A 22278-nucleotide genomic window follows, 5' to 3' on the forward strand; every position below is an offset into this window, starting at 1 on the left:
TGCAGGGAGCCCGATGCAGGACTCGATCCCAGGATCCCAGGATCACGCCCTGAGCTGAAGGCAGATGTTTAATCACTGAGCCACTGAGGCATCCCAGACTCTCAGATTTGTCTCCTCAACAGAGGCAGACTTCTAGGCTGTTTTTTATTTTAAAAGAAATGTTTTCTTATTAAGTAAACCCTCCCCCCATTACGGGGCTCAAATTCATGACCCTGAGATCAAGAGTCACATGCTCTACCAGCTGAACCAGCCAGGAGCCCCTAGGCTTGTTGGGTTTGCCTGAGTTGGCCCTCTCTGTCTTAGGCAGTAACATGGGCAATGATAAGGCTTGCCTTGTTTATTCCCCATCTCTCAGGGATCACTTTCCATTGTTACCTGATGTCCAATATCTTGATATTTGTTGTTGCATGTATATTCTCTAGATTTTTATTTCAGGCAGGAAGGTAAATTTGGTCCCCATTACTCTATCTTGATTGGAAATAGAAATCTCCTTATTGTTTTGCTAAGCTTGTAATTCTATCTACTACTAAACCAGGGGTGTTAAAACCTCTGATCATGATTGTAGACTTGTGTATTTCACTCTTTGTGTTTGTGTTGTGTCATTTTTGGGAAATTCTGTTATTAAGTGTCTTACATATTTATGATTCTATATCTTCCTGATGAATTCACCCTTTTATCATTATGAAATGTCTCTATCTTTGGTAATGCTGAGTCTTTTTTTTAACTTATTTATTTATTTATTCAGAGAGAGCAAAAGAGAGGCAGAGACACAGGCAGAGGGAGAAGCAGGCTCCATGCAGGGAACCCGACGTGGGACTCGATCCACGGTCTCCAAGATCACACCCCGGGCTGCAGGCAGCACTAAACTGCTGTGCCACCGGCGCTGCCCAATTCTCAGAGTCTTAAAGTGTATTTTGTCCGTTATTATTAGAACCATTCCAGCTTTCTTTTTTTTTAAGATTTTATTTATTTATTCATGAGAGATATAGAGAGAGGCAGAGACACAGGCAGAGGGAGAAACAGGCTCCATGCAGGGAGCCCGATGTGGGACTCGATCCCAGGACTCCAGGATCACGCCCTGGGCCAAAGGCAGACGCTCAACCACTGAGCCACCCAGGCGTCCCCCATTCCAGCTTTCTTAAGTTTAATGTTTGCCTGGTATATGTATTTCTATGCATTAAATTTATTTTAAAATAAATCATTGTGTTATTTCTATTTTTTAAAAGATTATCTATTTATTTGTTTATTTGAGAGAGATAGCACACACAGAGGCGAGGGGGAGAGGGAGAGAGAGAGGGAGAAGCAGGACCCTGGGATCATGACTTGAACTGAAGACAGAGGCCCAACCAACTGAGCCACTAGGCACCTCAATCATTGTGTTTTTAAAGATTTTGTTTATTTAAGAGAGAGAGAGAGAGAAAGAAAGCGCAAGCAAGGGGAGGGGCAGAGGGAGAGAGAGAAACAGACTCCCTGTTGAACAGGGAGCCCAACTCAGGGCTTGATCCCAGGACCCCAAGATCATGACCTGAGCCAAAGGCAGCCACTTAACGACTGAGCCACCCAGGCACCACTCTATGCATTAAATTTCAAACTATCTGTGTCATCTTTTCTAATGTGCTTCTCTCATAGACACCGTATAGTTGAGTATAGTGCCATGCCAAGCCATATTAGAGCCTGAGGCAGAAGGAAAACTGTGTACCTCTATATATTTTTAATGTAAATTTTATTTTTTTAAATTTTTATTTATTTATGATAGTCACACACACAGAGAGAGAGAGGCAGAGACACAGGCAGAGGGAGAAGCAGGCTCCATGCACCGGGAGCCAGACGTGGGATTCGATCCCGGGTCTCCAGGATTGCGCCCTGGACCAAAGGCAGGCGCCAAACCGCTGCGCCACCCAGGGATCCCCTTAATGTAAATTTTAATTAAAATAATTAAATTTGCTCTAGAACCCAGTTGTGAGAAAAAACTGACAAGCGGAGAAGTAGATGTATTAAAATGGACCTTATTTTAAGTTTGAATATTTTATTTATACCAAAAATACAATTTATTATAATTTTGCTTTCCTTGTTTTAATAGAAGCAAGCTCACCAATAATATTTTCAAAATGTGCTTCTTTGCTTATCTTGTTATCAGTTGAGAGAATTGCCATGTTTGATAATTTCTCCTGACCAAGTAACAATCTGAAATAATTTTTTAAAAGATTTTATTTATTTATTCATGAGAGACACACCCAGAGAGAGAGAGAGAGAGAGAGAGGCAGAGACACAGGCAGAGGGAGAAGCAGGCTCCATGCAGGGAACCTGACGTGGGACTCGATCCCAGGACTCCAAGATCATGCCCTGGGCCAAAGGCAGGTGCCAAACCACTGAGCCACCCAGGGATCCCCCTGAAATAATTTTTTTGAAATAATTTTTAATCAACTTCAGTTTACAGAAACTTCTTTTGCAAGACACCATTGTGACTGGCACTGTTAAAATACTCTCAAGGTCTCTTTTTAAAGATTTTATTTTTTTAAGATTTTTAAATTTATTTATTCATGAGAGACACAGAGAGAGAGGCAGAGACACAGGCAGAGGGAGAAGCAGGCTCCATGCAGGGAGCCCGATGTTGGACGCCCTAAGCCAAAGGCAGACGCTCAACCGCTGAGCCACCCAGGTGTCCCAAGATTTTATTTATTTATTCATGAGAGACACACAGAGAGAGGCATAGACATAGGCAGAGAGAGAAGCAGGCTTCTTGCGGGAAGCCCAATGCAAGACTCGATCCGAGGACCCCAGGATCACGACCTGAGCCAAAGGCAAACACTCAACCACTGAGCCACCCAGGTGCCCTCTCAAGGTCTTGTATGAACTCACAAAAGGCCCCGAATAGACAAAGATCTTGAGAAAGAAGAACAAACTTGGAGGCATCACAATCCCAGATTTTAAGATATACAACATAGCTGTAGTCATCACAACAGTATTATACTGGCACAAAATGGACACATAGGTCAATAGAACAGAATAGAGAGCTCTGAAATAAACCCACACTTATATGGTCAATTTATCTATGGCAAAAGAGATTAGAATATGTAATGGGGAAAGGACAGTCTCTTCAAGAAATGGTATTGGGGGTCCTGGTTGGCTCAGTCACTAGAGAGTGTGACTCTTGATCTTAGGGTTGTGAGTCTGAGCCCCATGTTGTATATAGAGATTACTTAAAAATAGGTCTTTAAAAAAAAGAAATGGTGCCGGGAAAACTGAACAGCTATATGCAAAAGAATGAAACTGGACCATTTTCTTACACCATACATAAAAATAAACTCAAAATGGTTTAAAGACCTAAATGTGAGATCTGAAACCATAAAAATTCTAGAAGAAAACATAAGCTGTAATTTCTTTGAATGAGCCGTAGAAACATTTTTCTAGATATGTGTCCTTTGGCAAAGGAAATAAAAAATAAACTATTGGGACCATACCAAAATAAAAAGGTTTTGAATTGTGAAGGAAACCATCAACAAAACAAAAAGGCAACCTACTGCAAGAGAGAAGACATTTGCAAATGATATACACAATAAGGGGTTAATAGTAAAGCTATGTAAAGAACTGGGACACCTGAGTGGCTCAGTGGTTGAGTGTCTCCCTTGGGCTCAGGGCATGATCCCGGGTCCTGGGATCGAGTCCCGCATCGGGCTCCCCACAGGGAGCCTACTTCTCCCTTTGCCTATGTCTCTGCCTCTCTCTCTCTGTCTCTCATGAATAAATAAATAAAATATTTAAAAATATATGTAAAGAACTTATACAACTCAACCCCCAAAATAAATAATCCAATTAAAAACAGGAAGAAGACCTGAATAGAAATTTTTCCAAAGAAGATACACAGATGGCCAACAGAAACATGAAAAGATGCTCAGCACCACTAATCATTAGGGAAGTTCACCTCTAAAAAGATTCTTTTTTTCTCCAGTAGAATGAAATCTCAGCAGCCCCATAATCTGATCTCTCCCTCCCAGCTCAGCTATATTGCTGTCTTCTGCTTGGCTCTACCTCCCTACAGGGAGGTCCTGAAAATGACCCAGGTGGAAAGAAGGTACAGTCCAGGCTCACTGCGTGCTTCCCTTGTCTCAGCCATCACATTCCAACCAGTGGAGCATAGGACACCAGATAGCCTTGATAAACTTATCTGTAGAATGACACTAACTTTTGGGTCTCAGCCCCCTCACGCCAAAAAAAAAAAAAAAAAAAAAAAAAGCCAGAACTGACAGATGGAGACAAAAGTGATTGTGTTTGAGTAAATATACAGATAGTCCTTCCTTGTCTTGGTTTCACTTGAAGAATACAGGTAAAATATTTTGTAGGAGGTCCCTATCCCGATTTGGTTTTCTCTGCTATTTTCTCATGATTACACAAGGATTATGGGGTCTTAAGAAAGAATACTACAAAAGTGAAATTGTCAGGGCGCCTGGGTGGCTCTGTCAGTTAAGCATCTGCCTTCGGCTCAGGTCATGATCCCAGAGTCCTGGAATCGAACCCCACATTGGGCTCCCTGCTGGATGGGTAGCCTGCTTCTCCCTCTCCACCCTTGTGCTCTCTCTCTCTCTCTCTCTCTCTCTCAAACAAATAAATAAAATCTTAAAAAATAAAAGAAAGAGGGACACCTGAGTGGCTCCGTGGTTGAGCGTCTGCTTTTGGCTCAGGGAGTGATTCCGGTCCCAGGATCAAGTCCCATATTGGGCTCCTTGTGAGGAGCCTACCTCTCCCTCTCTCTGTGTCTCTGCCTCTGTGTGTGTGTCTCTTGTGAATAAATAAAACCTTTTAAACTTGACGGGATGAGCACTGGGTGTTATTCTGTATGTTGGCAAATTGAACACCAATAAAAAATAAATTTATTATTTAAAAAAATAAATAAAACCTTTTAAAAAAAGAAAGTGAAATGTCCTCCTCATTGCATCACACTGAGGGGTACATGATAGCAATGTGTCTTAGAACTGGTGATGCTAACCCATCTCTTGGTTAAAGTGCTGTCAGGTTTTTCCACTGCAAAGTTCCTGTTTTTCACTTTCCATGCTCTTGTCACTTGATGCAAGTGACTGATTCCAGCTCAGATTCAAGAGGAGAATTAAGCTCCAACTTTTTTGGGTGGGGGGCAGAAGATCAACCATTTAATACAAATCTTGGAGGTGCTACTTTAAGGCCATGCAGCTATCATGTTCACCTTAAAGTTTTGCCCACTAATTTTGGCATTTCGTGGATCAGGTCTGCAGCAATTATTACAGTGTTTTAACAATAATTTTCTGTTTCCCTCATTCCTTCTACATTTATCATTATTATTTGGAATTCTTATGTATGGAGCTGTCCAGTATCCAGCATTCATTTATTCAGTCATATAACTGATTTATGTAAGTATGGAAATTACAGGTATTTAATTGGGTGGGCTGTAAACCAATACTATCATTATTTTTTTGTTGCTCAAGTTGTCCCAGCTTTGGCCATTGGGAGCTTTCAGGATGGCTCTACTATCCTTATGACATGTTCCTTTTTTTTTGTACTTCCTTACTGTCTGGGACTATAGGACACTCCAGGCCCATCTTATACTTCCCTACCCTGGCCTTACAACCAGCCATTTTTCCAAGGATCCCTGGTTTCTTTTACTGGAGAAATGTCATTTAGAAACCAAGATCTTGGTACTAAAGATGCTCATTGTTTTTTAGAAGAGCAGAGCCTACACCTCCTCAGTGGACAGATCAGGAAACTATCAGAGGAAACCCAGATAGGGCAGCTAAATGCAACGTGGCAGGAAGCTGCTAAGAGGTTCCCTCAGTGCTCCCTGCCTAAGGATAGGCATGGTCTTTTGTAATCACCACCCCTCGAGTGAGTGAGTTGATTCTGAGAAAATACCTCGCCTTTGAGGAGATGTCACCTCCCAGGATTAGATTACAAGAGACTGTGACTTCCATTCTGGTAGTTGACTCTCTCTTGCTGGCTCTGACAAAGCTGAACTACCATGCTGTGAGCTGCTTCATGGAAGGAAAGGAACACATGTCAAGGACTGAAGGCCTCAGTTCAACAGGTTACAGAGAATCAAATCCTGCCCAACACCTTCCTTGATGGTAGCCTGGGGAGAACCACTGGAGTAGAGGACCCAGCTCAGCTAGCTTGGATCCATGACCCACAAAAAGTAGGGGAATGTGAATGTGTGTTGTTTTTCGTCACTGAGATTGTGGTAATTTGCTACACAGGAAGAGATAACAGATAGAGTTTCCTTACTTGGATCCTAGAACAGAAAAATAAAATCATGGAAAAAACAGCCAAATCCAAATAAAGTCTGAAAGTTGAGTTCTTGGTACTGTGTCAATGTTATTTTCTCAGCACTGATAAATATGCTATGGTTATGTGTTCATGTTATCAGGAGCTAGTGGACAGGTATGGGAACTTTACTGTCTCTGCAACTCTTCTGTAAAGCTAAAATTATTTCAGACCACAAACTTTGAGAAAAACACTTTTGGGTGTTGCATGTTATGTTTACAAAATTAAAAAGAGAATGGTGGCAGATTCAAGGAGAGAAAAGTTAAGAAGAGGTTATCAGGGAATCACCAGTCTGGCGGTAGAGACTTGACAGCCAGGCCTTATAAGGGACAGTGTGATGGGACACAAAGGAGTAGCAAGTGTGATGGTTCCCATCTGCTCGGGGAGACGCAGGCCTGGGCCTGATGCCCATCCTGAGAGTCAGAGTCTGGTAGAGGAATTCCAAAAATAATATTTTTCCCAGTCTTCAAGAAGACATTTGTGTTTGTTTACCTCCATTTAAGTCCTACCCCCCCCAAATGTCAACATTTGTCCCAAAATGGAACCACCTCCCTGTCCCTCCACCTTGATGGTTTTTGTTTTTGCCCTTTCAGCCATCTGGCACACCTCTATTGTCTGCCAGGAGACAGCCTCAGAGGTTTCATTATTAGTTTCCAAAGTGAGTGTGCAAGGAAATTGCCCCCTCGTCCCTCAGTGACATTCTTCAAGCCAGATCTCTCACTCACCTAACTTTATCATTTAGCTCTTCATCCATTTACCAGCTGTGCATCTTCAGATAGTTAAATAGTCCATAGATTAAAAAATTAGGTGAAACATTTGTAACAGGAGGGTGCCTGGCAGATAGTAAAGGAATGACTGCTTTTGCTTACAGGTGTTTTCTTCCAGCCCCTCTAAATTCCTTTAGAATTCCCTCTTAAGTCCGTTTCTTCCAAGAACCTTTCTTCCTCCTGGCCAGCCATGAACCATGCTCACTGGACGGTCAAAAGCAAGGACAGGAGACTCTTTGCCAAAGTTAAAAGCGCATCAAACACGCCTAGCATTTATTGTTTTAATCACAAACCTACAGACCCCTTAGTACACCCTCCTTGGAGCTTGACCCCAAAGATCCAAAGCTGACAACCTTGGGTGTATGTGGTAGGAAGGATGGGGATGGGCAGGGAGTGTCTCTTAACAGCTCTGAAATGGGGGAGATTCCTCCAAATGAAGAACCAGGTAGAGGCCAGAGGTTGGAGGTGATCTAGCTTCCGAGAAGGGGAAGGGGGGGCCAATATAAAAATCAGATAAACAAAAGAGGGGTACATATGCTTTTGCAACCCTCCCTCCAAGCCTCTGCTTTGGTGGGGTAGGCTTCCACATTTTCCTGGGCTTGGAAACTCCCCGAGAAAGGCCCCTTCCTTCATCCTGTTCCTCTACAAACTCAAGAGTGCTGGTTCTGGGAACCTGGACTCAGTACCCCCTAACCCCTATCACCTCCCCAAACTGCCCTTCATGGAGGCAGGACTCTGCCCAAGGGTAAGGGTTTGTCACTCACTCCTGATCTAGGTCCGGAATGTCGACCCACAAGATTTCAAGATCTGCCCCTTTCTCTAAGGGCAAGGTAGGCTCAGAGCCCTCCTAGGTTAGGCCCCGTTGGTCCCAGGTTAAGGCTGGGGAGCTTAAGTACCACTCCCCCCTGCAGCGTGGAATGCTTGGATGGGATGTTGCTAAGGGACAAGGTCTGTGATCTCCACATGGTGGCCAGATCTTTCTGAGTCCTCCATGCCAAAAATACCAGCGCTCCTGTGCCTATAAGGGAAGGGGCGGGGCCTGGCTCCTGCAGTGCTAGAAGACCAGGACTGAGCTCCCAGGTAAAGGGGCTCTCATCTTCACTTCTGTTCCTAGGCTGGACAGGGCGAGGATCATGGTAAAGGGGCAGGGCTTAACCCCCCAGGGTGGGACCTCTACTATTTTGACTCCTCTTCCTTGCCAGGATGGAATAGACCAGCAGTTCCAAGAGAGGGGGTGGACCAGTATCTTGCTACTTCCTTATCCTAGGAGACCCAACTAGGGAAGTCCCTAAGTGACAGGAGCCTAGCTCATCCTGCCTCCTTCCCTCACCTGGGGAAGGGCAGGTCCCATGGAGCAGGGGCGAGGCCGTGATATCTAGGGGACAGGCCCCACCGTTACCGCCTTCTCCAAGGCTAAAATACCTCACCTGCTGGTATTGTGGGGGAGGGGGCGGGGCCTCATCTGACTCCTCCTCTTTGCCTGGTTACAGGGGTGGGACCTCATCACATCTGCTCTTTCCCCAGAACACCTGGGCAGAGCAGTCTCACGGAAGGGTGGGGGAAAAGGCGGGGCCTCATCCTGACGTGTCCTCCTTTCCTGGGTGGGGAAGTCCCAGGGGAGGTGACGCCTGATCAGGACTCCTCCTCCATGCTGAAGCTGCTGCGGCGACTGCTGGCCTTGGAAACAGCGGGAGATACCGATGAGAGCAGGGGGTCAGAGGCAGCCCGCAGTGGGGACAGGGTGCCCGACAGTCCCCCCACCACCCCTTCCTCCTCCTCCATCAGAATGTCCTCCAGCCCCAGATGGAAGGGGTCCCCCAGATCCCCCAGGTGGTCGCTGGGAAAGTGCAGGTCCAGAAGGGCATCCGAGGGTGGCACTGGGGGATGCTGATGGGGAGCACTCTGGGCAGATCCCCCAGCTGCGTGAAATGTTGCTGTGCCTGGTCTGCTCTCCTCCTCAATGTCCAGCTGCTCTGGCTTGAGGCTGTCAGAGGCTGAAGTTGTGGCCAGGGAGAGCAGCCCTGGGGTGGGAGGTACTGGCAGACCATGGATCTGTGCCTGCAATTCTAGCTCCTGCAAAAAGTAGGGGGTGGGGGTGGGGGTATCAGATGGGGTTCATAGTTTCTGAGAGGCGGAGAAGTGCAATGGTTAGAAGGGCAGGCTGCCGGGGTGTGAAATCCACTTCTGCTACTCATTAGTTGTGTAACCTTTAGGCAAGTTGCTTAACCCTGCTGGGCCTCAGCATCCCACTCTGTAAAACGAGTATAATAATGGTCCCTGCCTCACAGGATCACCATGAGGGCTAACTTTAGCACGTGGAGATAAGGCTCCTGTCACAGCGTGTGGCTGGAGACAAACACCATATACTTTAGCCGCTGTTCATCACTAGTCTCCTTAAGGTTACGATTCCTACTTATCGTCACCATCCGTGAGTCAGGAAGCCCGGGGATCCCCCAGGTGTTCTGCCTCTGCCTCTGCCTGCAGGAAGCACCCTCCCCAGTCACCCTGGCCACTGCCTTTTCCTCCCAAACCTGAATTCGGAGCTGCAGGCTGCGGTTGGTTTGCTCCAGGGAACGCTGCCGGCTCTCCAGGTCTTTAGAGCGCTGCTGTTCCTTCTGCAACTTGCGGATATAATCCACGGAGGCTTTCAGGATGGTACCCTTGTTCCAGCGCATCTCTCTGTAGGGCCCGGAAGGAGGGAGTGTTGCGTCTGGGTTCTCTTGGGAGCTGAGAGGGGCAACTGCACCAGGCAGAGTGCCCACCACAGGCCTAGGCCCAGGATAGGGGGGTGGTACATCAAGGGTATGGAATGCCCTGCCTAGGTGTTCTGGGGGAAGAGCAAGTCAAGGCTCCTAGAACATGGAAAACTATTCCCACCTCAGGGCCTCCAGGCCAGCTGTGCCCTCACCTTGAACACTCTTCGCCAGACACCCACATGGCTCCTGCCTCACCTCCTTAGGCTCTTTATTCAAATGTTCTCTTGTCAGTGCAGGCCTGCCCTGAGCCCGCCCTCTTCACCCGGAGTTGTATCCCTCGTCAACCTTCCCCCATCTTCTTTATTCCCTTTTTCAAAATAAACTCTATGCCCAACGTGGAGCTTCAACTTACAACCCTGAGGTCAAGAGTCGCACACTCTACTGACTGAGCCAGTCAGGCACCCCCTGCCAATCTTCTCTTCTTTATTTTTCTTTGCAACACTCAATCACAATCGCCCAGATTTTACTTATTTATCTTGTGTGCAGTCTGTCTGCCTCCACTAAAATATCAGTTCCAGGAGCTCAGGGACTTTTGTCTGTTTTGGCCCTCTGGTGTCCTCAGGGCCTAGTGTGGTCCCTGACACAAAGCAGCCCAATGCGACTCTTGAAAAAATAGTTCAGAGGTACTAAATGGACAAAAAACTAAGTGCCTCTGTCATATGGGGACCAAATGAGGCGCACAGACTGCAACATCATGCATCTAAAATTTTCGGTTAGGGACAGGTAGAGGCTGCACCCCTACCCAGAATGATGAAAGCTGGTGGGCAAGGGCCCGGGGCAGGAATGCTGGGCAGTTCCTGCTCAGGAACAGCTTTAGAGGAATGGGGTCCTTGTCCCACCTTCTGTCAGCCCAAAGCTCCCAGGCCCAGACTCACGGGTCACTGGACTTGGGGATGAGGGTGCCCAGCTCCTTGATCCTGTCGTTAATATTGAATCGCCGGCGACGCTCAACTTTGGGGGTGGGGGTGGCAGGGAGGAGAGAAGAGTGGGAAAGTTGTCAGTAGGTTGAGTGGGGGGAAGAGCGGGAGCTGGGTCAGGGGGAGGTGTTGCAGGGACAGACTGCCACCTACCCCTCCCCAGGGAAGGCCAGGGTGTGGATCGAGGCAGGGCTGCATGCTGTCAAGGGCACATCAGCTCACTCACTTAGGTTGTGATTGTCTTTCTTCTGCCGTTCCTTCAAAAGGGCCTTGGCCTCCGTCTCTGGAAGAGAGTGGGGAGCAGTCAGGGCTTCTGCACATGGGGAAGGCAGAGGGCAGCACATACAGCTGCCAGGGGTAGGGGTTGGTGGGTGCGGGCAGGGAAGTGACTTTTGAAAAAAGTGCCACTTTCAGGAGTTTTTAAAGAAGTCCTGGTGACAGGTCATTTGTTAAAATCAGGAAAAGAGAGGAAGCGGGGTCAAAGCTGGCCAATGGGCCGTGTGGAAGGAGAGGGCAAAGAGCCCCCTCCCCCAGCATCAGGCCCACCTGGTTGACAGGGGGCTCACCCTAGGGCACAAAATGAGCACATGAGGCCAAGACCCTGGCCCTTACCAGAGATCTCCCGTTTGATGTTGGGCAGCTCAGCTGGGCAGGAGTTGCTGACAGTGATGGCTGGCGTGGCCACACCCTGACCACTGTACACATCAAGCAGATTCCCTGATACAGGCAGCTGGGGGCAGGGAGGGCAGAGAAATGATGGCTAGGACCAGCCCCGGGCTTGGTCCCTTCTTGGAACCAGATCCCCAACCCTCTGCAAGCTTCACAGATAATCTCTTGTAAGGACAGGCCGATTTGGCATAGGCACCCTTCCTTCTCTTGTAGGGGAATCTCGCATGGCAACTCTAGGAAGGACAGGATGCAGGGGACCTACCCTGCTTCACGAGGGTACCTGAGTCTGCCAGGGCTGTTCATCATGCCCTCAAATCCCTCAGCAACCTCTGAAGCCCCCCTCCAAACTCTGGGATTGGCTCTGAGAAGAAAGGCTGGAAAACCACCCTTCTTAGATCTTTGTGAGCTACGACACAACATCCCAGCCCATTAGCCCCTCCTAGCACAACATTCCAAGTCAGCATTCTTGGAACACTCCAACTCAGTCTCAGACCTTGGGAAATTGTCATGGTAACATTCCATCTAAAGTCTGACCTTCTGGAGACTTCCAGCCCCATCTCTAGTCTTCAGCCGTGAGCATGTCAGATCAGCTCATGTACATGGTCACACACCAAGCTCCTGACGCTAGTATCTTCCTATGTGTTCTGCTCTCTCAGGATTTCTTGTCCAACTACTCAACAAGCACTGCTTTTATGCCAGCCTTGACTTTTTTCTCTCCTTCGCACTCTCCTGGCTATACTATAGGGCAACACACTCATCCTTGAGTAATTAGTCCCAACTCTTGATGAGTTATCATCTCTTGAAACCCCTGCTAGTCTACTGGATCCATAAGGTCCCAACCTCGGGCACCTGGGTGGCTCAGTGGTTGAGCATCTGCCTTTGGCTCTGGTAGTGATCCTGGAGTCCTGGGATCAAGTTCCACATTGGGTTCCCCATGGGAGACTGCTTCTCCCTCTGCCTATATCTCTGCCTCTCTCTGCGTGTCTCCCATGAATGAATAAATAAAAATCTTTTTAAAAAGGTTCCAATCTATAGCTGTGTCCAAATCAATAACAAGTTCTGAGAAGTTAGTGCCACTTTTATACCTGCTTGTCCTTTTGGTAACTTGGAAACAAACAAAGCTATAGCCACTTGGTATGTCCCAAAGCAAGTTATGGGACTCCTGAATGTTCCAGGACCAGAATGGTATATTAGTACATCCCTTGTTCTAGAGAGTTTTATCCACTCTTTGCAAGGACCCAGCCTCTTGGCATGGTTCACTGAAACAGATGTTGTACATTCCAATCACTCCCAAGGTTCAACCACACCGTGTTTTGAGACTTTTGACACATTCCAATCACTACATGGTCTGGGTATGTCCCAATGACCCAAATCTATTGGTACATTCAAATTGCTATAAGAGTCCCATTTCTTGGTCCCTCCCACACTGAAGCTTGAATGCTTTGGTAGGCCCTGATATTTTCATGAAGTCCCCACCCTTGTGTATATGAAAATCTCCAACATCAACCTTTCTATGCAGCCCAACACAAGGTATCAGGGCGGTAGTATGCTCTAATATCCTCATGTGGCCTCCTTCTCTTAGTACAATCCAAAGTAAAAGTCTTATATACACAGCCAGCCTGAGTGTTGTCTCAGTGACAGAGGGGTACAGCTAATTGTCAGACCAGCCTCCCATCTCAGGGTCTCACCGTGCTGGGGAGCTGCAGCCCTGCAGTGCCTCCTGGCAGGTAGCTAAGCATCTCATCATTATAACTGGATTCCAGGCTGATGATCTCATCAATGACATCATCGATCTGGGGGGAAGAAGTGAATATAGACAAGTGTTAGAACAAGCTAGAGGAGGGGGAGCACATGAAGATTGTCTGCAGCCACTTACCTCCTTCTCTGAGCTGGACCCAATGGTGAGTAGTGCCATGGGGCTGTTGGGAGCGCTGCCTGTGGGGCCAGTAGCATGGGCAGCCTCAGGGGCAGGGAGTGGCTGGGCACTAGCAGCCCCTGGTGGTGGGGTGAGGGCCTGGGAAGCCAGCTTGGGGCCGAGTGTGGTGGACAGGTACTGTTTCACCTGCTGCCGGCGTGCCTGCTGTAGGTGGTAGCGTGTTGGGTTCTCTAAATGGGTCTGCACCTGTGGGATAAGGGCGAGGAGGGATGGAAGGGGACAAGGTAGGATGGGGTGACTTGGAGCCCCAGGCTGACCCTCAGAGGTTATCTGCTTCTAGGCTCAGGCCAGCAAACCAGGCCTAGAATCTGAGACATGCCCCCCCTCCCCAAATACTGGTAAGTCTCCCCCAGGACCCAAACTCTCTTTCTCAGAAATCCCTCAGAGCCCCACAAGAGCTACCTAACACTGACAGTATCCTTCAGTTTCTGGAGCACCTTGTCACAGTTCCCAAGACTCCCCCAGCCCCTGTCTCTGACACTACCTAAGAGACCTGAGAACCACATGTAGCTTCCCAAGTCACCCCAATGGCCAAACTCCTAATGTATTAACACATATAGGAAGCTCTTCCTACAGAGTTCTTTCTGGGGTTACTTCACAGGCCCCAGAGCCCACATGAGGCATTCATGAACTTCTGTGGTCCGCCAAGACTCCCCGTGGATCCCAAGAACCCCTCACCACTGTACAAGAACACCTTGCAACCCCTAAACACAGCCTATTTGAACAGTAACTGGAACCTTCCTTAGAGCCTCTAGGACCTTGGCCCAAAAGCCACCAGGACCACTCCTCAGTCACTGAGACCCTTCCCAGGGCCTCTGAATGTCACCCTTACCTTGAGCACCTCCCTGGGCACCTGAGCAGGGGGAGGACGGCCCAATGTGTGGCCCCCCGCAGAGACGCCAACGACAGAGATGGCAGGAGAGGCAGGGGCAGGGCTGGGGAAGGAAGAGGCTGCGGCCTGTTCCCGACGCTCACGCCTCTCCTGCTCCTGGGCCTGGGCCCGCATTAGCTGCTGCCGCAGCAAGACCCGCGATGAAGAAGAGGACGACATGGCAGGGGTCCTGGAGCCCCCTGCAGAAGATGATGTAGAGAGTGGAGCTGGGGTGGCTTGCAGTGATATTGGGAGGCTGTGGAATGGGAAATATGGGGCCACAGGTAAGCTAAAAGTCTCGTCCCAAGCCTAAGGAGTCATCGTGGGATGGAGCAGATGCTATAATTAGGTCCTCTCTCTGCCTTCAGGGGCCACAATGTGGAGTGGGACACCCAGGAACCAGGCCTGGTCACTGCTCCCAGGGGTCACAGTCTGATAGGGGAGACACTGTAACTGAGTCCAGGCCCAGCCCTCGAGGGTCACTGTCTGATGGGGGAGGCACTGGAACCAGGCTGAATCTCAGCCCCTTAGCAGTCACAGCCTGGTGGGGGAGCTTTAGCCCTGGGTCCTTATGGTGAAGGATCTGGGCCCGTTTAAACACTGAGGAGAGATGCCATTGCTAGGCTCTGGAAGAGGGAGTCATCCTATTTACAGGAGAGCAGAAGGATGCCAAATTGGGGCTGTGGCAGCAGATTGGTATACAGAGGGCTCTCGAGCTCAGTTTGGGGCTGAAGATGCTCCCTGAGCTCCTGGTTGCAGTTGTCTGGCTACAGGGGCAACTGCAGGCCCTTTGTACCCGCCCCCCTCCCCAGGCCTCTAGTCCCAGGCTAGCCAGTCTTGAAAATCTCAGAGATTTCACAATCCTCTCTTCCAGGTCCCCTCCCCTCTCTTAGAGCCCAGGCCGATGACTCAGCACATTTAGACTTCCAAGCTTGGGGGGGGGGGGAAGAGACCATCAGGGGTTCCTCAAGGGTTGGGGGCGGGTAAGTCTGTTGAGTGGGGGGAGGGGTAAGCAAAGGTTGTGGGTATGGCTCTCCCCACCTGGGGGCTGCACACTAGCAGGCCATCCTACTTCTCTGGGGCATTCTAGGCTCCCTGCAATATTTGTGGATGAATGGGTATGCAGATTTTGGGCGGGGGAGGCAGGGGAGTTCTGGTTCAAGAGAATGGAATCCCAGCTTGGCCACCTGCTTTCTCGTTTGACATGTTCTTTCTGGCCCCTCACTTTACTATCTGGAAAACGTAGGCTGGCAGAAGAGTTGGCCTGTCACTGAGGGCCTCTGCCCGTCAGGAAGGAATGGAGGGGCCTGAGGAATTGGGAGTGGAGTCAGAAGAGACAGACCTTGAGCGTAGTGGTAGTGGTTGGCTTTTGAGCTCGTAGAAGCTGTCAGGATCAAGGACGCTTTCTAATTCGATGTCAGCAACGATCCCAGATTCCGGAAGCAAAGAGTTGAGGCTGAGGGTGGAAGGGAGGTAGGGGTGATGGTCAGTAAGTATACTGACCATCTTAGAGGGAGACTGCACTCCCCTCTAAGAGAGAAAGAACAAGTGGGCAGTGGGAGGAGAGAGATACACACAGGGGTAGGGGTGGGGATAACACAGAGTGCATCCCTCCCAGGAGGTGACCCTGCTGGGTACCACCACCAGGACTTCCCAGATCTTCCCTGCCCATACTCCTCTTCCCTCCCCACTCTCTTTTGCTCTGTTACCCAAAGTCCCTTAGGATTCAAAATAGTAAGAGTGCCCAGATCCCAACTCCTCACTCTCACATAATCATGTTAACAACCTAGGTTTGAGGGAAAACAGAAATGAAGAATTCAGGAATGACAATTCACTTTGCAGGAGTCCTGACTTTGCATTCAGAGTTCTTCCAGCCCCCACACCCCCTACTGGGGTCCTGGCAGCTGAATGTGAGCCCCCATTTGTCTACACATAGCATGGTAGGGGCAATCTTCAGCACAGCAGTCTATTGTAACACAAACTGAATGCATCACAAAGAACTGGGGTCAATGATTCACTTGAGGGAAGGATCCACGACTTTGCAAATTAGCCCCCCCACCCTGCCCCCCACCTCGCCCCAGCCAGAGTTGAGGGTATGCCTGTATACACCCAAATACAAAATGGAAATATCAAGGGCTCCTTTTATTCCAGCAAATTGGACTTAAAAGAGGGAGAATTTGGGTGGATGATCCGCTTATACAAGCATTCTTTTCTTGGCAGGAGGAGCCTGTCCAGCATTCAGCTGTTTTTTTGGATGTAACAACACACACACACACATACACACCTCTAATACCAACACCCATTGACATGAAATAAGAACCCATGTACACCCCTCCCTTTCAACTATTTCCACTACTGTGATGAGCCAGGTTGTTATGAAGGCATCAGAAGATGGGGAAGCATTAGATGCAAAGGCTCCTGCTCAGCCCTCCAGGTTGGGGGCATTCACACACACATGGATGGATATGCATCCTGAATTGAGTCAAAGACTGAATCCTGAGTGACTATGGGTCACTTGGCTTGACAAGAACTCTCTTCCCTCCCCAGCGATCTGTCTTCCTTCCTTTCCTCACCCTCAGATGGGGACCTAAAACCACCCAGGAAGTAGGGAAGAGGAAGCTCAGGGAGCCGCTGAGCTCAGCACAACCCCAGGAAGAAAGCAGGCAAAGCCCCAGCTCATGCTTATGCACCCATTGCACTGAAGTTAGAAGAGATGGGCTCTGGGGTGGAAAGGGTGTGGAGAGAGGGCTGGGGCTTACAAGTCTGCTGATGGAAGTGAGGATGGAAAGAGGACCCAGAGGACCCACCCAGGCAGGGATGGTGCAATTGGTGCTCATTCCAGCTCCAGAGACAGCTTGGAGAGTATTTCCAGGGTCTGACAGACAGACTGGGAGGGGGAAAAAAAGAATACGCGTGCATACACGCGTGCAGGGGTGTGCGTGTGCACGTGTGTGCATGCGCGCAGGGGTAGAACCTGGCTGGCTGAGAGGCTAGGATGGGTGGCAGCAGGAACAAGACCCTCTTCTGGGTTCCCAAATAAGGTCTGAGGCCTTCTCTGAGCTAAGAAGTAGCACCATCTCTTTTGCTTCTGTCTGCCTCACTGTCTCCCATTCAAGCCCCTATGGGGCTGTGGGAAGAGGGCTTTTCCACTATCCCTGGGATCTGACCCAGCTGGGTGGGTGGGCAAGGATTAAGTGATTATTCTGGTCAGGTCCTGATGAATGTTGTTTCTCTTCCTCACTCACACACACAAAGCTGGTCCCATGTAACATATCTGAGATAGCCCCAAATACTTCCAGATTCCTGTTATCCCCAAACATAGCCTCAAGCAACCCGCCACTGGGAATCACCCAGCCTCCAAGACAGCACTTCTGTCTCCTAGGACCCCTTCTCTGACACTGAGGGGAAAAGTCCTTCTGATCAGTGCCTCACCTACATAGTACAACCTCAAATTCATCTCCCTCATGCCTGACTCAAGGACCCTAAATTCAGCCTCAGTGCCCCAAGTTCAGTTACCCTAGACTAGGCTCTGGATACAACAGAATCTTCCCCCCAAACCCAGTCAAGAGACCCTCAGATCGGAGCCAGCCCTCCGTTAATGCACTTCCATGACTTCTTTAAGCCTCAGTCCAAGCAGGCCACCGCCGGATTCCTTAGGTTCCCCCCCAAGACCGGCGCCCCGACGTCCTCCAAGCCTAGGCCGAGGGCCTCCAATCCCAGTCCTGGGCTCCCGCTGTCCCCCCAGATCAGACCCCCAAGAACCCCAGTCGGCACTACCGGCCCCAGGCAGCCCCGCACCTGAGCAGCTGGGCCGAGTCGGCTGGCCTGCGCTCCTCCAACAGCACGAACACGGCTCGAGGGCCTTCCGCGCTGGCCTCTACGCCGTCCCGAGCTGGCTCGGCTGCATGAGACATGACGCCCGGCCCCGGGCGAGCCCTGCCAGGCCGGTCGGGCCTCGGCCCGGTCCCCCTAACAAAATAAGAGTCCCCCTCCCCCCGCTCGCCACCGCCTCCTCCGCTAAGCCATGGAGCGAGCTCTGCGCGGGCGGGAGGCGTCGGGGCGATGGGATGGGCCGTGAGTCATCCCCCGCCCTGAACAGACCAACACCCCCCCCAACCTAACCCCGGACGACCGCCCTCCTCCCCCTCGTCCTCTTCCCCCTCCTCCCTGAGCTGGGGAAACTCCACAGGAAGTGACCACACGGAGGACGGACGGATTGCCGGGCCACCCCTCTGAGTGATCCGGCCAATCATCGAGGGGTGGCTCGAGGGCCCGCCCTAAGCTACGCCTCCGACGCGGAGAGAAAACTAGATTCGGCCGGCCCTCGTTCGGAGAAGGACGCATTTAGGCCACGCCCCCAGAGCCAGAGGCAAATCAGCGAGAAGTGCTTTGATTAAGCCACGCCCCCTCCTCGCAAAGGATCCCTCCGCAAGATTTTTAAGCCGCTCCTTGAGTCCTCTGCGCCTGCGCACCGATGGCCCGTCGGCGCAGAGGGTCTCCAGGCCGCTCTTCTAGCAGCAGGACCGCGCCCCCTCTTGGCCAATGTTTATAATATCAGCTCCCTATGTTGCGCCGCAGCCTCCATCTAGCCCAGTCTCAGCCAAAGCCAAAAGCAGGCCTAGGCAGCTAGGTTCCCTGGAGGTGCACACCAAAAATCCCGCCCACAAACTAGCCGCCCAGCTGGTCTTCCCGGGAGCACTCCGCCTACTCTGTGTCACCCAGAGCACTTGTACTAGGTCGTCCTGCTCACGTAGTAAGTGCTTAATAAATCCTTGACAGATGAATGAGTGGAAGGATGGAAATTAGATCTGGTACCTTCCGTGAATGACTTCTAGAATCATGAAGACCCGGTTTGGATTTGAGGAAGGGATTGCTCCTCTCAGAGCTTCAGCTTTCCTGGCCTGTCAAATGGTGGTGGTGGTGGTGGTGGGTGCCTCATAATACCTGTCTGGCAGGGTTATTATGAGGATTAGAGATAATTTATGAAAAGTGCTAGCAGGTGGTTTGGCATACAGTAAGCTCTCCAAAACTTGATTCACACATTTGTGCACTGATTCAACAAATATTTATTGAACTCCTCTGTGTGCCAGATACATGCAAGCTAGCTTGCACACAGCAGAGGGTCCCCCACACATACCTTCAGGTGCGTAGTCAGCTCACAGAAAACCTAGACCTACGACCTTACCTTCCTCCTTCTAACATCCCAAAACCCTGCCCAGCAGTTGGACCACAGGGAACTTCACTGAGGTCTCATTTGTCTTGCACGGTCCTGTATTGACACAGGAAGTTGGCTTGGTAAACATGCACATCCCCACAGGCCCTTGCAGCCCCATTATCCACACAATAAAGAAGATAATTCTTGGGATCCCTGGGTGGGTCAGCGGTTTAGCGCCTGCCTTCGGCCCAGGGCGTGATCCTGGAGTCTCAGGATCAAGTCCCACATTGGGCTCCCTGCATGGAGCCTGCATCTCCCTCTGTCTGTGTCTCTGCCTCTCTCTCTCTCTCTCTCTCTCTCTCTCTCTCTGTGTCTCATGAATAAATAAATGAATAAAATCTTTTTTAAAAGATGATAATTCTTTCCCAAATTAATCCCTTTTTAGATTTATTTATTTATTTCAGGGGGAGAGAGGAGAGAGAGAGAGAGAGAGAGAGAGAGAGAGAGAGAGAGAACGCACCAGGGGGGAGGGGCAGAGGGAGAGGGAGAAAGAGTCTCAGCTGGTCCTGGGCCTTGATCTCAGGACTCTGAGATCATGACCTGAGCCCAAACCAAGAGTCTGATGTTTAGCTGACTGCACCACCCAGGTGCCTCCACCAAATTAATATTTTTTAAAAAATCAACACTTTACCAATAGAAATTCCAAAATGGAACTCATAGACCTGATGTTAAAATTCCTATGGTGCCTTAAATATGTAAAAGTATCTAATTTTATAAAAGAGGAAGAAAGGGGGGAGCCATTAACTTACTAGATTCAAAATATATCACAAAGCACTAGTAATTAAAACACCATGATATGAGAGTAGGACTAGAAAATTAGATCTAGGGGATCCCTGGGTGGCTCAGCGGTTTGGCTCCTGCCTTCAGCCCAGGGCGTGATCCTGGAGTTCTTGGTTTGAGTCCTGCGTTGGGCTCCCTGCATGGAGCCTGCTTCTCCCTCTGCCTGTGTCTCTGCCTCTCTCTCTCTTTCTCTGTGTGTGTGTGTGTGTGTGTGTGTGTCTCTCTCATGAATATAATATCAATATAATATCAAGATAATATCTTTTAAAAAAAAGAAAATTAGATTGATGTTACAGGACAAGTTCAAAAATCGACTTAGGTACTTGGAAAAAAATTTTTTTAAGATTTTATTTATTTATTCATGAGAAACAAAGAGAGAGAGAGAGACAGAGACACAGGCAGAGGGAGAAGCAGGCTCCATGCAGGGAGGTCAATGTGGGACTCATCCCAGGACTCCAGGATCACACCCTGAGCCAAAGGCAACCGCTCAACCTCTGAGCCACCCAGTTGTCGGTACTTGGAAGAATTAATAAGCAATATTTCAAGATTGATATTTCAAATAACTGGGAGGTAGATGGACTCATTTACTAAAATGGTTTGGAGAGAAATGACTATCTTTTGGGGGGAGGGATTAGACTCCTAATTTACACAATTCAGAAAAAAAAATAATTCCATGGGGCTTCACCTTGGTGGAGCATGCAACTTTTGACCTCGAGGATGTGAGTTCAAGCTCCACGCTGGGTGTAGAGATTACTTAAAACTAAAATCTTTTTTTTTAAAGGAAAAAGAAAAAGAATTTCAGATTAGTTAAAGACCTAAACATTTAAAAAGAAACTATAGGGCAGCCGGGGTGGCTCAGCGGTTTAGTGCCACCTTGAGCCCAGGGCGTGACCCTGGAAACCCGGGATCAGTCCCATATCCGGCTCCCTGCCAGGAGCCTGCTCACTCCCTCTGCCTATGTCTCTGCCTCTCTTCCTCTCTGTGTACACTCTCATGAATAAATAAAATCTTTAAAAAATAAATAAATAAAAAGAAACTATAGAAAACATCAGAACAGGGGCGCCTGGGTGGTTCAGTTGGCTAAGCGTCTGCCTTCGACTCAGGTCATGGTCCCAGGGTCCTGGAATCCAACCCTGCATCGAGCTCCCTACTCAGTAGAGAGCCTGCTTCTCTCTCTCCCTCTGCCCACACCCCCTCCCTCAAATTCTCTCTCAAATAAATAAATAAAATCTTGTAAAAAAAAAACCACATTAGGGATCCCTGGGTGGCGCAGCGGTTTGGCGCCTGCCTTTGGCCCAGGGCGCGATCCTGGAGACCCGGGATCGAATCCCCCATCAGTCTCCCGGTGCATGGAGCCTGCTTCTCCCTCTGCCTGTGTCTCTGCCTCTCTCTCTCTCTTTCTGTGACTATCATAAATAAATAAAAAATTAAAAAAAAAACACATTAGAACCAAATAATTTTGGAGAATATATTAACAACTTCAGCGAAAATAAGGACTTCTTAAAACAAGATATGAAAGGCAAAAGAGCGACGCCTGGGTGGCTCAGTGGTTTAGTTCTGCCTACGACTCGGGTCGTGATCCCGGGGTCCTGGAACCGAATCCCACATCAGGGTCCCTGCAGGGAGTCGGCTTCTCCCTCTGCTTATGTCTCTGCCTCTCTTTCTCTCCGTCTCTCATGAATAAATAAATAAAATATTTAAAGAAAGAGAGAATAAGAAAGGCAAAAGATATTTTAAAAGTGACAATAAGCAACATTGAGTGACCATCCAAGGATGGTCAAGTACTTTATCTCTATTAATTCATTTTAATCCTCACAACAGACCTCTGAGTAGGGTTCCATTTATTGTCCCAACTTTTCAGATCAGGAAACCAGGGTATACCTAGGTTAAGTCATTTGCCCTAGGTCACCCCAGTTTGTAAAACCTGGAAATAAAACCCAAGCATTCTTTACCACCCTGCTGCACTGTCTCTCCAATTTGATCACATGTAAATACAAAACTGTAGTCTGTTGCAAGATGCTACAAAGTTAAAAGACTTGCAGGGGACTGGGAGGGAAAAAAAACTATAGCATTAGATCC

General features: G+C 49.0%; 1 protein-coding gene across 2 annotated transcripts; it reads right to left on the bottom strand.

Moving 5' to 3' along the window:
• Positions 1-7290: 7290 nt before the first annotated feature.
• Positions 7291-18442, bottom strand: TFE3 (transcription factor binding to IGHM enhancer 3). 2 transcript variants are annotated; one of them, XM_025982394.2, is made up of 10 exons: positions 18003-18442; positions 15547-15660; positions 14166-14460; positions 13274-13519; positions 13086-13190; positions 11341-11458; positions 10955-11011; positions 10687-10762; positions 9587-9734; positions 7291-9128 (listed from the first exon to the last, which is right to left on the bottom strand). In XM_025982394.2, the coding sequence occupies exons 1-10, from the start codon at positions 18116-18118 to the stop codon at positions 8688-8690; spliced, it is 1716 nt and encodes a 571-aa protein (XP_025838179.1). In that variant the 5' UTR covers positions 18119-18442; the 3' UTR covers positions 7291-8687. The 2 variants fall into 2 exon arrangements, with proteins under 2 accessions (XP_025838179.1, XP_025838180.1); XM_025982395.2 differs by having other exon boundaries at positions 14166-14404; positions 18003-18434.
• Positions 18443-22278: the final 3836 nt, after the last annotated feature.

This window comes from Vulpes vulpes, chromosome X, assembly GCF_048418805.1.
Source record: "Vulpes vulpes isolate BD-2025 chromosome X, VulVul3, whole genome shotgun sequence".
Classification (NCBI taxonomy): domain Eukaryota; kingdom Metazoa; phylum Chordata; class Mammalia; order Carnivora; family Canidae; genus Vulpes; species Vulpes vulpes.

What these genes read in the sequence shown, in the direction of transcription:
- TFE3 (XM_025982394.2), bottom strand. Translation starts at nt 18,118, where the DNA reads ATGTCTCATGCAGCCGAGCCAGCTCGGGACGGCGTAGAGGCCAGCGCG. An exon ending in CCACTACCACTACGCTCAAG is followed by an intron (nt 14,461 to 15,546) that starts GTCTGTCTCTTC and finishes CCCATTCCACAG; the next exon opens with CCTCCCAATATCACTGCAAG. An exon ending in GGCTGCAGCTCCCCAGCACG is followed by an intron (nt 11,459 to 13,085) that starts GTGAGACCCTGA and finishes CCCTGCCCCCAG; the next exon opens with CTGCCTGTATCAGGGAATCT.